The sequence below is a fragment of the Lissotriton helveticus genome, chromosome 12 (assembly GCF_964261635.1).
Source record: "Lissotriton helveticus chromosome 12, aLisHel1.1, whole genome shotgun sequence".
Taxonomy (NCBI): Eukaryota; Metazoa; Chordata; class Amphibia; order Caudata; family Salamandridae; genus Lissotriton; species Lissotriton helveticus.
Genome location: NC_136073.1, coordinates 647,940,072 through 647,957,830, shown reverse-complemented (window position 1 = coordinate 647,957,830; position 17,759 = coordinate 647,940,072). Strand labels below are relative to the sequence as shown.

The window sequence follows — 17,759 nt, the reverse complement described above, 5'->3', positions numbered from 1 at the left end:
AGCAAATGCATGAAATAAAGCCCACTGTGACCCTCACACAATTCAAGCATATCTATTGACAACAAATCAAATTATTCCATCACTGGATTCATAATTAAACACTGTAGAAAACAATGTGCTGCATAATAGTGTTGAAGCCCATCCTCTCCTATGGCACCAGCCCGGCACATTCTCTTCCTTTTGACTTCCTTTCTCCACATCTTCAAAAGTTTCTCAGCTTTCACCCATTGCTGAGTTATACTTCCTCAAACGTTATGAATTGACACAGCTCTGCATCCCTTGTTGTGTTGGCCTAGTGTACTGATTCTACAGCAGAGCTCTAACACTACACCTAGTCTGCCTTTTTATTTTGCCTGTTACCACACATACACCTTACCCACCCTCAAGTTGAGCCCTGTAATGTTGCATTGACAGTGCACCACTCAACGCACTTGGGCCAAAAGCTCTGAGGCGATATTATAGAGGGGGCGCACTGCCCCAAGTTCTCCTATGGGGCATCTTTGACTCGGCTCAAACTGAGACAGTTTGTCCCATTAAAGCAAGTGCACTGCTCACAGACCAGGGGCCATATTATACAAATACAAGGGGGTGCAACGGGCATTTGTGCTCGCTTTGCACGCCCCCGGAGCACTTTGATATCACAGAAGGGACTGAAGACGCTTGTGTGGCCCCTTCTGTAATATCAATAGCACAGGTGCACATAAAGCACCAGCGCTATCTTCAGAGGGTGTTCCCTCATTTGTATGGGTGTGTGCCCCATGCAAATGAGGGAATCACTTTGCCTCTGCGCCCGCACCATATTACAGAGCCGGGCGCAGAGGCAAAGAAGCTCTCAGGAGGCGCACTAACAGTGTACCAACTGAAAGGTGGCGCACTGTCAGAGTGTCCCCTGATGGCAGCCCTCTGGAGGGGAAAGGGGGTCCCATCATTCCCCCAGACATCCCCTTGCAGGCAGATGCAGTCACTCACTATACCCACCTTCAAAGTGCAGGCAGGTTGCCACCTTCACTGTGAAAACACAGCGCTGCTTCAAAGCAGCCGCTCCGTTTTTAACATGAATGCGCTGCCCGCATGGCAGTGCGAGTTCGTGGCTGCCCTGGGGGCAGCGCATTCATCATAATATGGCGCATTGTCCTTCATTGCACCTGGCCTACCTTTTAAAAGATGAGCCCAGCACAATGAAGGAAAATGCGCTGCTTGGATAATATTGTCCCAGGAGTGAACTTGCGCCCTCACAATGAACAGCGCATAAGTGAAAACAGGACTTGATGTTTGAAGCCACCCGATCTCACTTTCAAAGGGGGGGTAGGATCCACTGTTTTGGGTGCTGTACCCACCTGCAGGGGGATGGTTGGTGAGGGCTTGGGACTCTTGTTGACCTCTCCTAGGGCACACGGAGTGCATCTTTTGGCTGCTTCTTAACCCTTGCACCTTCATCTGTAATGTGGAATGCATGCAAAGGCAAAGGATTCCCTCATTTGTGTGAGGTGACGCACCATATGAACAAGAACACACCTGTAGGGATCACAGTGGCAGACATGTTGCACCGACGCAATTAAAATTACAGAAAAAGCTGCACAAGTCGTCTGCTGCCCTCAGAGCTTTAAGTGGAATGAAAAAAGTGCAGGAGGGTCTCTAAAAGGGTGGTGTCCTTTAAAGTTAAGGGTGTGGCTTAAACACATAAACTACATTTATTTGATACCCATAGTGTGCCACCGACTGATATCATGGTTGTTCTCTGAGCTTCCTGTTCTTGCATCTAGATATAGAACACAGCAATTGACATATACCTAAAACCAGCCAGGATTATTGGCTTTGTCAGTGGTTGATAGCCGTTTAAGATAAATGAGTAACAACATTGATTTTTTCTGTAAATAATTAATATTGAAAATGTTTCAAGTCTGAAGCTATGATACTGTCTCTTAAACATTACTGAGGTCTGTGAAAGCGGTGGTGGTCTTCAGAGTGTCTCAATCACTCCTTTTATGCACACTCTGTTAGACATGAAAGGCCTTTTTGGTCCCACACCTCCTCCATCTGCATAGCTAGCACCGCATCTCTTTTCTCTTCAGTGTCCTCTTTTGACTCCGTCGTGAATGCACTTCCTCGCATCTCTTTCACTTCACCACCACCCAAACACACAACTCACCCACTCACCTGTAAAGACCACATTTTCTTTTTCATTCTCGTTGTCAATATTTTGATAACTGTGTACAATCTTCACACAATCCTGCACAGACTCACAATTGCACCTAGAATACAGATGACCGCTGCTCTGTGCGCTCAGCAGAGAAGCCAAAGATTGAATGACCATGGATTCTGAACACTGTTTTCACCCACTGGCTGCACTGTGAAAAACTCACACTGCCTTGAGTCTGAACACCAGAACTCTTTATCTTGGCCTGTTATAAACGCCTGGAGGTGACAAAGTTCAAAGTAACCACTATACAAGAGTAACATGATACACAAAAAACTAAAAATACAGAAACACATCCCCAGAAACAGCTGACACTCTTTTGGAACGCAAGATTGAGGAACACATGTCACATATAAATGAGAAGTCACTAGCTGACATTGATTGCATTACTGTTTTTTACATTATTTGTGAAGAAATCAGTCAGCTTTTGCCATTAGGGTTAGGGACATGAATGTACGACCTGATAGCGGTCCATTACCAGGCCTGTATTAATTTCTAATTAAACACTGACACTGAGGGGCTGGCCCCGTTAAAGCCCTGGCTGCACTTTCTGTAATTCAAAGTCCCCCGAAAGGCAAAACGGAACAGCAGGCTTAACCCGGCCCGGTGGCGTAACGCAAACTGAAGGCCCCAAATGCAGAATGTGACGGGGGGCCTCAGTCTCCCATATCTCACATATATTCATTGTCTTTGAGCTTAAGAGGTGCCTCCTGAAGTGTTGTGGGTCGCCTGTACCACGGCTGAACGGGCCTGGGTTACGCCCCTGAGAGAGCGCAAATTAAGAAAAAATGTAGAAGTGCACCATATTTACAAGCAAGTTGCATTAGCTTAGTAAATCTTTTATTAGAGTGTAAAATATATAGAGTGGAAATATATAAGAGTGTTTAAATTAGGATAAGAATACATATACCAGTGTGAAAACTAATGTAGAGGTTTGTAGAAATGTTAGAAAGATGTTGAAATCCCATGTTATGTGGCTGCTGTAGGGAAAATGTAATTCTGCTAAACGTAGAAATGTGTAGGCCACATGGCAGTTCACAGAGAATACAAGAAGCTGGTGCATTTCCATACAATATGGATCTTAATGTTATTGTAGTTCAAAGTGTTATTGATCTTAGAACTGAAAAATGTTTTATATAAATGTTACACTTAACATTGTATGTTATAGTTAAGAATACTGTTTAAACAAAAGAAATTGAAATGTTTGCAGAGTGCAGAGGCCTGTTTCATGTAATTCTAGTAGGCCTGAATAGATAAAGTCATTTCGTTTGATCTGCATGTGCTCGTTGGAGAAAGGTCATGTTAGGCACAAGACGTAGAGCCTGCTCGATAGTTTACGACTTAGAAGATATGGTGGAGGCCGGAATTTGGGGCCCACAGAAAAAGTGTCTGTTTGCAGGTGCGAGGGGGTTTAATCAGGAAAGTGATGAATGGGCTTTGTTCAGAGAAGCCTGGCACAGGCCTGGAGGAGTCTTCAGAAATTTCCTGGGGGGTACCGTCCAGCCGAGAGGAGCCTGGGAAGCAAGGTCAACGCTAACGATGGACCCAGAGGAGTACCAGCACGGAAATTGCCGCCAGAACCAACACCACGTGAGGGGCGTCTCTAAGGGCGTTTCTATAGGAAATGTGATTTTGTATTAGGGACAGCACCCTGGGGTGGAGTTAGAGCAGATGGTCTGAGGAGCCTAAGAGAGCGGATGGGTAGGCAGATAGGTTAACTGCAAGAGATCGATTTTGCAACGAAGACTGAGAGAAGTGTGTGATCTTCTTTGGAAGTCACCACGGCTGACACCTTTTTAGGTAAAGATCTTGTTAAGTAGGGATGTCACTTAGTCTAGTGTATGGACAGTCTAATCTGAACTTTCCTTTCTGTAAATGACGCATAAGTTACAACTTGTGTCTATCCTTGCAACTTTAATGCTTTTTGAATTTGTTTTAGTGATATCATTCTGCCAACTAAGAGCATTTAGAGAATTCTTGTTTGTATTGATTCCCGTATATCTTTTGAATCTTATTCTGAGATGTTTGTATCTCCAGATAACTTTGGCTTTATAATAAACTTTTAAAAACTTATTTGTAGTAAGTGGTTATTTAGAGTGGAGTAAGTCCTTATTTGATTGACCTAGTAGTGGATTGCCTTTTACTCAATGACAGGTACCAACGATTTAGTCGACCTGAATTGGGATCTGGAATAATAACTATAGACCAGAAATCCCGCGTTAACAGTTGGTAGCAGAGTGAGGATGGTTATCTTCTTGAGGAAGGTGATCTAGACTAGGTTAGATTATCCCAAGGCCCCTAGAGATCGAGAGATGAGCAGCGGAAGAATCGCGTGCCGAAGAAGGTGCTGACGGTGCGAGAGAAGCAGCAGTGTCGGAAGAGAGTGAGTATAACAAGGGTCATGCGTTGACAGATTGCGGTGTTTTGTGTCGTATTTGTATTGTGATGTCATGCGGAGTTGAATGCCTGTAGTGTGAATGAGAGAAGGTTGTGAGCGCGCGCAACCTGGTAAACTGGTAACCTGGTAAACGGGTGAACTGGTGAAAATCTTAAGTTCGAAGTAGAGCTTAAGTGGTTCGGGTGTATCGAACATCCAGAGTAGTTGTCGACCAGAGTAAGGGGGTCATGAGGTACCATTGATCGCCCGCAGGACCGAGATAGGGGGAACGCAAGAGTGAGTGTGTGGGTAACGGACGCAGGTCGAAAGTTACCGTGTGTAAGTAACCTATCAGAGAAGGCGATTGTCTGGACGTACACGGAAAGACATTTCGTCGGTTAAGGTGACAATTACAGTTAGACTGTGGACGTACAGTCAAGGAAAGTGATCGCTTGGACGGAAGTAATCACTTTTCGAAGTATGAATGGGATGCATGTATGACCGCGGAGACGAGCGGAGAAAGGAGGGGAACTGCTGCGAACGGGGGAGAGTGACGTCGACAAGAGCCGCGCTGTGATAGGGCGGTTGGTGTGACGTCGGCGAGAGCCGCGCTGTGATAGGGCGGTTGGTGTGACGTCAGTGAGAAGCCGCGCTGGGATAGGCCAGTTAGCGAGAACCGCGCTGAGATTGGTGGATTGTCATCAGGAAGTAAACAAACGCGGAGAAAATAGAAATATTGTAGTTTTGAAAATGAAGTGTTTTAAATGTTTGAGAGGGATTTTTAAGAGGAGGAGAAGAGAATCTTATTACGGGGAAGAGGCACCGCCAGAGGGTACACCAGCTCACTATATGGCAACGAATATTGGGTTGCATACCATACTGTGGATTGATACTTGGAGTAAGATTACAGAAGGGAATGAGGAACTGACATTTCCAAAATACGGAACGTTTAGACTAGAAGTGTTACATCAGCTGAAAGCAGTTATGTCCTCATTGAGACCTTTGCCTAGACCAACACAGTTTGAGGTCCTTAATGCATGGATTAGGGCGGCGCACGACAGGAATCTGAACAGGCACCGTGATAAATAGGTTGTTAATGGATAGACCACCTCCGGACAATAGGGAGACAGAAGGTACGGGGCCCCCAAAGGAAGACAGGGTTGGCATAGAAGGGTATAGGCCACTCCCTTTAGCAGATTGGGTACCTACCAAAGATGAAGGGTCACCCCAACATGGTACTGTACAGAGTGTAGTCGGAAGGGTTGTGGTACAGAAGACGCCAGCAACAGAGAGGGTTGAATCTTATGAATTGCCAGATGCTCTTCAAGTACCCGTCACCATAGGTCCTATACGATCGATCTATCACCCAGAGAAAGGGAGAGAGGAAGAACAGGTACAGTTAGACAGAGAAAGAGTTGAAATGGAAAGGAGGAATAACACGACAAATGCCTGGAGGCAATTGCCAGGACCGGTGACGTGGAGCACCCCATTTGATTCAGCAGTGGGTCCCGAGATAGAGCAGGGGGGTCAGAGAGGACCGATGGACCTGAGGGGACCACGGCCGAAATCCTATAAAGAGCTGAGGGCTGACTTGAGAGAATGGGATGGGTCCACGGAAGCACCGAACAACAGGTCAAGAATAGAAGCTGAATGGGGAAGTCGAGGCAACGGGACAGTATCTCACTGTGGGGCTAGCGAAAGCAGCCAGGAGCGTGATGGTCAAAGGAACGAGAGTAGAAGGGTTACATGTCATATTGACGGTAGAGATGAGCAGGAGCGAAATGGTAGAAGTACAGAGTGTGGAGAGATGTCTCGTCTCATGCAAAGTGAGGGAGACCAAAGGACACGAGAGTACAGAGATAGGTTTAGGTGCACTCACCACGCACCTGATGAAAACGTACAGCACTGAAATCATGGGAACACAGGGAACAGCGAGGGATCTTGCCATGAGTCGAGGGATCAGAGGTCACCGCCAAATTGTGAAGGAATGGGGAATAATGAAATGTCTTACCATGCACCTAGAGAAATCAGGCAGGATGGACATTCTGGGACTATGGGAAATAGAAAAGTGTTTCACCATACACCCAGAGAGGATGGAACTGCATGGGACCTAGAGAGATGGGAGCATGGGAGAACTCCCCATAACTCGCCTGAGCCCAGACGTAGGACTCAGAGCTGTGATGGGAGAGATGTAAAAGGACCCTCTAGAGATAGCGTACTGAAAGCTGTGGTGAAAGCTAAAAGACTCGATGTGTCCAGCTTAAGATCTGATCTGGATGATATAATAGATGGCTCGTTATCTTTGGAAAGGATTGACATGTACGAACAAGATGAGCTGCTATTTATAGCAAAGGATATTACTCGAAAGGCAAGAGCAACTCATGAAAAACTGTCTGAACTGGCAGACAGGTATACGGTAGATTTGTCCAGAACAAAGACATTGCAGGGTAACCATAGGTTGCAGTATTCAGACCAGGACTTAGATGAGAAGAGAACTACAGGATTAAAAACACACATAAGGGAACTGATCACAGGAATAAGAGCATGGAGAGATCTGGACAAATGGGAAGAGAGGTGGTCCAAAAAGGGAACTGTTAGGCGGAGTACAAAAGATGATGTCTCCGGAGGGAAGGCTAATGCAGATGGAAGCATTCCCTTTGCGAGAAATAGCGAATGGGAATTATGTACACGTGCCCTGGAGTAGAGGAGATCTAGCTGCATTTACCAACTCATTTCCGAAGTTAAGGGAGAATCCAGTAGAGTGGTACAAGCAGGTAGAGAGGTTTGTCAAGATTTCAAAGGTATTGTGGATTGATTTGAACACTTTGTTTGACATTGTGGTTCCAGGGGACTTGTGGACAACATGCAAGACCAGTGTCGAATGGCCCACTGTAGAACCAGAAAGGGATACTCGTACTAATGGACCGTCAGAAAGTGTAATGTTAAAATATGAAAGGGTGATGACATGGCTGAAAGAGAAGGTGCCACCACAAGACATAGATTGGGTAAAAATAGACCGAACAAGGCAGGAACCCAAGGAGACAGTTCATGAATTTTATGAGAGATTGCTGAAACGTTCAAACAATACAGTGGACTCGATGTAATGGATCCCAAGGATATAGGACAGTTTGTATCAAAGTTCGTTTTGGGGTTGAGACCTGATATCTGTTTGATGATTCAGCAACATTTAATTTGTTGGCAAAACAAACCATTGGATGAGATTTTGAGGTACGCAAGGTATTGCAGTGATGAAATAGATTCTAAAGCAAAGAAATTAAAGGAAAAGCTGATGATGGTGCAGATGCAGTCAGCTGGAAAGGGTGGACAGCAGCAGGGAACAGGGACAATGGGACGAAAATCAAGTAATCAGAATAAAGACAGCGAGGAAAACTCGAGACCTAGAATAGACTTTGCTACGTTGAAGAAAATGACAAAGTGCCACCAGTGTCACCAGGTGGGACATTGGAGACGTGAGTGTCCCTATAACCCTGAAAACGGAGAACTAGAGGTAGAGGAGGAAGTTCAAGAGGTTCCAGTTCAAAGGGTGACAGTGACCAGAAGTAATGTGGCCAAAGGGGGGACTTCGGCTCCACGAGCTCAGTTCCCGCAGCCACCAAAGATTGCGACAGGAGGAAAAGTCTATAGACAAATGCCTCTTTTTATAGATGAAGAAAAATGTTACTACATTGATCCATTGACAGGACAACGTGTAAGCAGAGAAGAGGACTGTACCCTCGGGGCAGTTCTAGAGGTGGATCAAAGAGGTCCGTTTGTTGAGGCTGAAGTGGCAGGGTGTCCTACAACATTCTTAGTGGATACTGGAGCTACTCGATCAACTCTGAGATCAGCAGTGGTTCCAGATCTACCGATGTCGGGGGAAACAATTCAAGTGGTGGGAGTCGCAAACAGGAGAATGACTAGCCCTTTGACAGAACCAGTGTCAGTGAAAATAGGAAACTACATGAATGAACATCAGTTTGTAGTATGTGATTCAAGTCCTGTGTGTCTGTTAGGAAGGGACTTATTGTGCAAACTGAACTGCACCAAATACTGCACACCTCAGGGAGTGGAGGTACAGACTACAGACGATGATGCTACCTTTAAAGTTGCTAATTCGAGAACATGCATAGAACTGTATCCCACTCTGACTGTGGAGGACCTTCCTTGGGACTTACGAGATGCAGTAGCATCAGAGGTGTGGGATTTTACAGGAGAAGAGATAGGATTGATCAAAGGGGTAGAACCAGTGAAGATCATGGTGAAACCAAATGTCGATTATCCAAGAACGCCTCAATACAAATTGTCCCAGGAGACGATTGCAGGAATAAAACCGTGATTGACTCTATGATTCAGCAGGGAATACTGAAGGAAATCGTGGGTAGTCCATGTAACTCCCCGATTATGGGTTTGCAGAAACCTAGTGGGAAATTTAGAATAGTACAGGATCTTCGAAAGATTAACAGCATAGTTGTTTCATGTGTCCAGTGGTACCGAATACATCAGTGATATTATTTCAGATACCATTCCAAGCTGAGTGGTTTACAGTGATAGATCTTTGTCAGGCCTTCTTTTCAATTCCATTAGATGAAGAGAGCCAGTATCTTTTCGCTTTTAAAATGGAAAATTGCGTCTTAACATGGTGTCGAATCCCACAAGGGTTCACAGATAGCCCATCAATCTTCAACCAGCTGTTGAAGAAGAATCTTGAAAGTCTAGTACTGCCACAGAACTCGGTTCTGGTCCAGTATATAGACGACCTACTTGTTGCGTCAGGAACAGAAGAAGCTTGTAAGGTAGACACCATCGCCTTGCTGAACCATTTAGCTGAAAATGGACACAAGGTATCTCCGAGCAAATTACAGTACTGTCTGACCGAAGTACAGTACTTGGGTCATCGGATAGAAAAGGGAAAGCGCAAAGTATCACCAGATAGGATAGAGGCGATAATGAAAATGAATGCGCCTACGACACAGAGAGAAGTCAGGATGTTCCTAGGAATGGTTGGTTATTGCCAACAGTGGATAGCTAACTTTTCACTGAAAGCAAAACCCTTACAGAAGCTGACGTACAAGGAGGTGAGTGATCCGGTACCATGGGACAGAGAGTGTTTAATGTCGTTCCTACAGCTGAGAGAGGACCTGTGTCGTGCTCCGGCTTTGGGGATGCCAGACTATGAGAAACCATTTTCACTTTACTGCTGCGAAAGAGAAGGTTGTGCTTTGTCAGTTTTAGTACAAACCCATGGAAATGCCAGTAGACCAGTTGCATATTTCTCGGCTACTTTAGATCCGGTAGCCGCAGCGTTGCCCGGATGTCTCAAATCCGTTGCTGCAACGGGTGTCAGCATTGAAAGGTGTGAGAACATCGTGATGGGACACCAGTTAGTGGTGTATGTACCGCATTCTGTAGAATTGTTAATGATCAGGACCAAGACACAGCACATGACCAACAGTAGGCTCACGCGTTACGAGCAAGTTATTCTTGCTGCGGAAAACGTGACCCTTAAGAGGTGCTCTGTTTTGAATCCTGCTACACTGATGCCACTTCCTAATGATATAGAAGGAGAAGACTGTGAAGATCACAATTGCCTTGATGTGACTGAACTATGCACGAAGCCCAGACCAGATATTGTGGATGAGCCATTGATTGACCCCGATGACATTTTCTTTGTTGATGGCTCATGTTTAAGAGACGATACTGGTCGGTTGAGAGCAGCTTATGCTGTTTGCACCATTACTGGAGTTGTGGAAGCCGCTTGCCTGGAAGGAGTACACTCCGCACAGGTAGCAGAAATCATTGCATTGACACGTGCCTGCATAGCAGGTAGGAAAATTAGAGTCACCATTTATACCGATAGCCAATATGGTTTCGGTGTAGTTCATGATTTTGGGCAATTGTGGTCTCAGAGAGGTTACATGACCTCCTCTGGTTCGCCTATTCGAAATGGAGAATTTGTGCGACTGCTTTTAGAAGCATTACAAGGTCCAGATGCAATCGCCATTGTCAAGTGTGTAGCCCACACCAAAAATACAGATTTTGTGTCACAAGGAAATAGATACGCAGACGAAGTTGCCCGTTACTGCGCGGAGCACGGATATTCTTTCACGGAGGTGGAAGTAGGTGGGACTCAGGAAAAGACCGAATTAAACATGATGTTAGAAACAGTGGATACTTGGGAGGATTTGAAGGTAATGCAAGACAATGCACCTGATTTTGAGAAGAAGGCATGGGAAACAGCAGGTTGTGTGAAAAGTGAAATGGACTTTTGGGTTTCAGCAGATGGAAGGGCAGTGTTACCTGAGGAATTAGTGAGTCCAATGGCAAGACAGATACATGGTCCAGTACACTTAGGAAGGGATGCCATGCTGAGGGTGTTTAGGCAAACTTGGTATTGTCCGAAGTTTAGGATTGCAGCAGACGCAGTCTGTAGGAGATGCGTTACATGTCAGCAACTGAACGTAGGGAAAAGAACACCAGTTACAATGAGTCACATTGGGAGGTCTGGGGGGCCTTTCAACAGAATGCAATTAGATTTTATCGAAATGCCAAAGGTCAACCGCCTCAGGTATTTTCTGGTGGTTGTATGCATATTTTCCAGATGGGTCGAAGCATACCCTACACGCAGGTGCGATACACTCACAGTAGCAAAGTTGTTACTTAGAGAGTTGATCCCGCGCTACGGGGTGCCAAACTCCCTGGAATCAGATCGAGGAACTCATTTTAACAGTGAAGTTGTAAAGATGCTCTGCTCTGCATTGAACATTGATCAGAAGTTGCACTGTAGCTATCGACCAGAGGCTTCAGGTATCGTGGAGCAGATAAATGGGACTTTGAAATGCCGAATTGCCAAAGTATGTTCATCGACTTCCTTAAGTTGGCCTGATGCTTTGCCCTTGGTGCTTATGAGTATGCGTAGCACACCCGACAGGAGGACAGGTCTCTCTCCACACGAGGTGCTAATGGGAAGGGCAATGAGACTTCCAACCGTCCCAACCACTGCTTTGTTGAACATTACAGATGACTTGATCCTGGATTATTGCAAGGGACTGTCTGACGCCATTCATTCTGTGTCCCTTCAGGTGCAGGCTGCTGAAGTCCCATCTTCCAGAGATCTATGTCACGACTTGTGTCCAGGGGACTGGGTACTAATAAAGAAGCACGTCCGGAAGAACTGCATAGACGTGCGCTGGAAGGGGCCATATCAGATTATCTTGACGACGAACACTGCAGTGAAGTGTGGAGGGCTGCCTAATTGGATCCACGCTTCCCATACTCGAAGAGTTCCAGCACCCCTGGAAGAAACAGCTCCTCTCGCAGATGAAAATCCAGCTGTGGACGACGAACCACTAGAGGGGATCAGTCAAGCTGTGGGGGTGTCAGAAGAAGTTGGGAGTGTTACAGATCCAGAAGAAGAAAGGCAGGACGGCAGTGAAACTGAAGTTGCCACTGAAGGAGAAAGCTGTTGTGAATACGGCTCAGACACTGATCAGTACCAGAGTGATCAAGAACAGAGTGTGAGGACGAGAAATGGGAGAACAAGGCGTGGAGAAGTTAGTTGGCCCGAAAGAAAGCAGAGGCCGAACTTAAAGCCAACTCCAGAGAGAATCCTTGCTCCTATATCCGAAGACTCAGATCCGGACGAAAGTGCACAAGGACAAGAACAGGAAGGTCCGAGACGATCAAGGAGGGTGCGAGTGCCTTGCAGAAGATACGCTACTCCTGAGTGGACCTACATCGCTGCAGATGTCCCAAGCACGCAGAACTGGGAGGGTGAGGGAAGTGACCCTGACCAGTACTGACCTCATCATAATAGTGGAAATAAAGTTGCTGATTCCAGGAGTGGAGGTCGAAGGGTTGCTGACACTCAATATCGTCTTTCCTCCTTACCTGAGCGGAATAAGGGACTTGGTTTTGAATAAGGTAGAATTTCCGGTTTGTTGTTCAAGGTGTCCAATACTTGAGGAACTCCTTCTTCGTTTGGAAATCTTAGGTGCGTGATGAGAGTTGTTGGAACACGTATAATTCCGGATTGCTAAAGACTTTGAAGAACTTTGTAAATAAACAGATTGAGAGATAACCTAGCGCCAAGTGGAAGAAGAAGAAGAAACTAGGGACTTCCATTTTAGCGGATAGAGAAGGGCTAGGGTTGTCTATTGCTACCGAACTCAGAGACTGATTTTGCGGAGGGGATTATCAGCTTCCAGGAGTGGTCCGAAAGGGCTGAAGAAGTAAAGAAAAGAGCAGAACTACACTGTCTTGAGATCATGGAGGCTGGCAACCCGAACCGCAGGGCAAAATGCATAGTAGGCACACTTTTAGTGGTAGTGATTTCTCTTATAGTTTTAGTGGTTACTATATCATATGTAGTGGGACATGAAAATGAAGTAAAGGCAACAAAGGAAGCAAAAAGTGTATCGACACAGAAACCTACTACTGCTGGTCAAAGGGGGGACAATACAGAGAGAGAGAAAGCTTTACTAGCAGCTGAGATTCGTAGGTTACATGTTGATGAATCCCAGGGAAACTTTAAATCAAATGCTTATGCTAAATTGCTTTATGAATATATCGATGTTATGGAGGCTAAAAACTGTTATGTCTGCATGCAATTGCCAGCCTCTGTAGATGAAGGCATCAGATATCATCATCTTCCATTGACTTATGGAATCACATGTAGTTTGTTGTTGAGCATATTTTATGGGTGTGATGGTTTCGAATACTATTTCTCAAACTTTGATTCCGTATTGCCAGAGGTGCCAAATTACAAGCACCTCAACAAATGGGATTATTACAAGAGTGAAGACAGGTTACAGAAATGTTTCCTTCCATGGAAAACTTTAGATACTTCACATGCCCGAAGAAATAACTTGACTTGTAAAGTGTCAGAAATTGAGAAAAAGTTTATAGGGCAGGTGGATGATCGGTACAGGAGACAGAAGATTTTGAAATCTTCAGGTCAATGGAAAACAGATTGGACCGAAGAAGAAAGATCGCACAAAAGAAAGGGTAGCAGTGGTCCAATAGCTTTAGATCGAGAGAAAAAGGGGAAACTGTGTATACATAGGGGTCAAACCTATTACGAAAATGTGTTTGTGGGAGAAGTAAGTTGTGAACATGCTTTCCAATTAGAGTACTATTCTAAAGATTTCTTGAGGGAAATGCAGGTAATCCCAAATGTATATTTTGTTTGTGGGAGGAATGCATACGTGAAACTACCGGATAATTGGTATGGATCATGCTATTTAGCGATTGTCTTCCCCAAAATATACCATGCTAAGGATTTAGAAACTAAAGAGGGAAGAACTCAAGCTAGGGGAAGAAGGGATGTGAGCACTGAGGAGATAGTTGGAGACGTATTTGGTGCTACACTTCCTCTTTTGGGGGTAATACTAAATTACATCAAGATTAGAAGATTGGCAACAGTCGTAGATAGGTTATCCGCCAGTACTGCTAGATCGTTAATGCTGGTGGAGGGAGAGATGCAATCGATAAGGGCAATGGTTCTTCAGAATCGACTTGCTCTAGACGTTCTGTTAGCCAAAGAGGGAGGAGTCTGTAAGGCTTTGAAGGTCCAGGAATGTTGCACTTACATTCCAGACAATTCAAAACCTCTAGAAAAGTACATACGGAACATTACTGAAATTCATCATGAGATTGAGGATTTGGCAAAGGTAAATGTGTGGGAGAAAGTAGGTCAAGGAATGGGTAAAGTTGGAGGTTGGTTTGCCAACCTAGGAAAGAGTTTCATTTGGTACATACTGAAACCTATCATCATAATAGTGATTTGTGTAATCACTTTGTGGGGATTGGTGCGGCTGTACCAATGGTATAGATCAAACAGGTTGCAGAGATCCATGCGAGAGCAGGAGAGGAGATTGACTGCGATGCAGGATAATCAGTACAGGAGCCTGAGGGCCCTAGAGATGATGAAACGAGGGGGTACTGCAACGACTTCAGTTTGAAAATTCACATCTTAGGGATGGTGTTGTGATTGTGATGACTACTAAAAGTCATCAAAGGGGGGACTGAGAGAGCGCAAATTAAGAAAAAATGTAGAAGTGCACCATATTTACAAGCAAGTTGCATTAGCTTAGTAAATCTTTTATTAGAGTGTAAAATATATAGAGTGGAAATATATAAGAGTGTTTAAATTAGGATAAGAATACATATACCAGTGTGAAAACTAATGTAGAGGTTTGTAGAAATGTTAGAAAGATGTTGAAATCCCATGTTATGTGGCTGCTGTAGGGAAAATGTAATTCTGCTAAACGTAGAAATGTGTAGGCCACATGGCAGTTCACAGAGAATACAAGAAGCTGGTGCATTTCCACACAATATGGATCTTAATGTTATTGTAGTTCAAAGTGTTATTGATCTTAGAACTGAAAAATGTTTTATATAAATGTTACACTTAACATTGTATGTTACAGTTAAGAATACTGTTTAAACGAAAGAAATTGAAATGTTTGCAGAGTGCAGAGGCCTGTTTCATGTAATTCTAGTAGGCCTGAATAGATAAAGTCATTTCGTTTGATCTGCATGTGCTCGTTGGAGAAAGGTCATGTTAGGCACAAGACGTAGAGCCTGCTCGATAGTTTACGACTTAGAAGATATGGTGGAGGCCGGAATTTGGGGCCCACAGAAAAAGTGTCTGTTTGCAGGTGCGAGGGGGTTTAATCAGGAAAGTGATGAATGGGCTTTGTTCAGAGAAGCCTGGCACAGGCCTGGAGGAGTCTTCAGGAATTTCCTGGGGGGTACCGTCCAGCCGAGAGGAGCCTGGGAAGCAAGGTCAACGCTAACGATGGACCCAGAGGAGTACCAGCACGGAAATTGCCGCCAGAACCAACACCACGTGAGGGGCGTCTCTAAGGGCGTTTCTATAGGAAATGTGATTTTGTATTAGGGACAGCACCCTGGGGTGGAGTTAGAGCAGATGGTCTGAGGAGCCTAAGAGAGCGGATGGGTAGGCAGATAGGTTAACTGCAAGAGATCGATTTTGCAACGAAGACTGAGAGAAGTGTGTGATCTTCTTTGGAAGTCACCACGGCTGACACCTTTTTAGGTAAAGATCTTGTTCAGTAGGGATGTCACTTAGTCTAGTGTAGGGACAGTCTAATCTGAACTTTCCTTTCTGTAAAAGACGCATAAGTTACAACTTGTGTCTATCCTTGCAACTTTAATGCTTTTTGAATTTGTTTTAGTGATATCATTCTGCCGACTAAGAGCATTTAGAGAATTCTTGTTTGTATTGATTCCCGTATATCTTTTGAATCTTATTCTGAGATGTTTGTATCTCCAGATAACTTTGGCTTTATAATAAACTTTTAAAAACGTATTTGTAGTAAGTGGTTATTTAGAGTGGAGTAAGTCCTTATTTGATTGACCTAGTAGTGGATTGCCTTTTACTCAATGACAGGTACCAACGATTTAGTCGACCTGAATTGGGATCTGGAATAATAACTATAGACCAGAAATCCCGCGTTAACACCCCTGACCCAGCCCCCGGTACACCTGTCCTCCAAGGTGCGGAAAGGAATCTGGAGGGCGTGGGTGTGTGCAGAGCCCAGCTCAGGGCCTTTTGGACGTCGTCTCTGTCGACGCTGTTATGTTGCGACACTCTTAATATGCAGGGCACTCCTACTATTTGAATGCTTTCAGGTAGTAGTGCTCCTGCTGAAGTCGCAGCCTTCGTGCCTTTCAGTATATAAAGTGATGCCGTAGTCGGTGCCTTAGACGATGCAGAGCCCACCCAGCCCTGCCTAACTTTATCTGGGTTTCCCACCATTCTTTACCAGTTGCGCTTTTTCATCCTCCCACACACTTCACTTGTTGCTCTTTATACACAGACCTCGTCTGTTGCCGTAGCTCTAGTTCCACGACCCCCCCATACATACCCTCCTCTACCCCTTGCCCTCCCTTTGCCTATTCGTCGCAATCATTGTTCCTGCTCCCCCAGCCCATTAACGGGGTCCCCTCTCTAACCCCAGCACGAGACCCCCGTAGCGGGTCCCCTCTTTATCCCCAGCATGAGACCCCCCTTCTTACCTGCGGCGCCGGGTCCTCTCGCCGGTCCGGCTCCTCGCCCCCGAGGGTGCCCACGCGGTACTGCTCCAGCCAGCGCAGGGCGTTCTGGGAGTGCCGGTGCGGGGGTCCGCGGAGGAGCGCGCTCACATCCTGGCCCGCGCGGCCCCGCAGCAGCCGCTCCCCTCCCGGGTGCCGTCGCACGAAGCCGGACACATCGTAGACCGCGGGCCCGCACAGCACCAAGCAGGAGCCGGCGCGGCACCGCCGCCGGACCTCGGCCGGGGTGAGACCCTCCCCCGGCCCCCGAGAGGAGGGCCGGGCTCCGGCCGCGGACAGCTCCCCCAGGGCCCCCGGAGCAGTGGGTGACTTCTTAGACTCCGACCACCTGGGCGGTGGCGGCACGAGGAGGGGGTCCGCGCGCTCCATTCGACGCCTCGGCAGGGGCAGTGAGCGCTATATAAATACAGTTATCAGTGCGGACGAGGATGCTGGCGACTGCACTCCAGACCCGAGCTCTCGGTGACAGGCAGAGCCCTCTCCGGACCCGAGACACACCTCTGCCACGGGCAGGGGCCATTTACCTGCTTATTAACTAAGAAAGGCCCGCCCCTGCCGACATCCGTTAGTCTGAGCACCACACCTGTGCGACTGAAGGGACTTGGGCCGAGCTGTGCAGAGAGCGGAGTCCACCTTGACAGGGTGGCAGCGATGACTCAAGGCGTGGTGAGCCCTGGAAAAAATGCTCATGACAACTCAGTGTCAATGCAACGCTCGTGAAACACTATCTGCACTTAACCCGTGTCCAGGGCTTTAAATGGGCAGGTGCTCTCTGGCACTGTGTACTCGCACTTTAATTTGAAAGGCAGAGTACCTGAACTTCTCAGCACTTATGCCGTACATTTAAAGGTTGAGTATTGGCACTTCTCATTAGCAAACGGGTACTCTAAACAGTGAGTACCCGTTCTTCTATATTTCCATTTCAACCACTGACAGAATCCCTACACTCAGAGCCGGACTGTACTAGGATAGCGCCGCACTCCTCTTCCAATGCCTTCGAATGGGAAACAGATGCATGTTAAAACCAGCTTGAAATATAGTGCTTGCCACAATTATACTGTATACCTAACACAGAATCTGATCGCATCAGGAGAAATAAAATCTCTG

At 46.0% G+C, this 17,759-nt stretch overlaps 1 protein-coding gene across 2 annotated transcripts in view; it reads right to left on the bottom strand.

Annotated features, from left to right (window-relative positions):
* Positions 1-17,260, bottom strand: part of FA2H (fatty acid 2-hydroxylase) — a 718,995-nt gene extending 701,735 nt beyond the window's left edge. Inside the window, exon 1 of one of the 2 annotated variants that reach the window (XR_013603655.1) lies at positions 16,617-17,245. Coding sequence is in view for 1 of the 2 variants with exons in the window: in XM_078669850.1 (XP_078525976.1) it covers positions 16,617-17,021 (405 nt within the window). In the remaining variant the exon portion in view is untranslated. Of the gene's footprint in view, positions 1-16,616 lie in introns of both variants that reach the window. The other variant, XM_078669850.1, reaches the window with a different exon arrangement.
* Between the last annotated feature and the right edge of the window lie 499 nt (positions 17,261-17,759).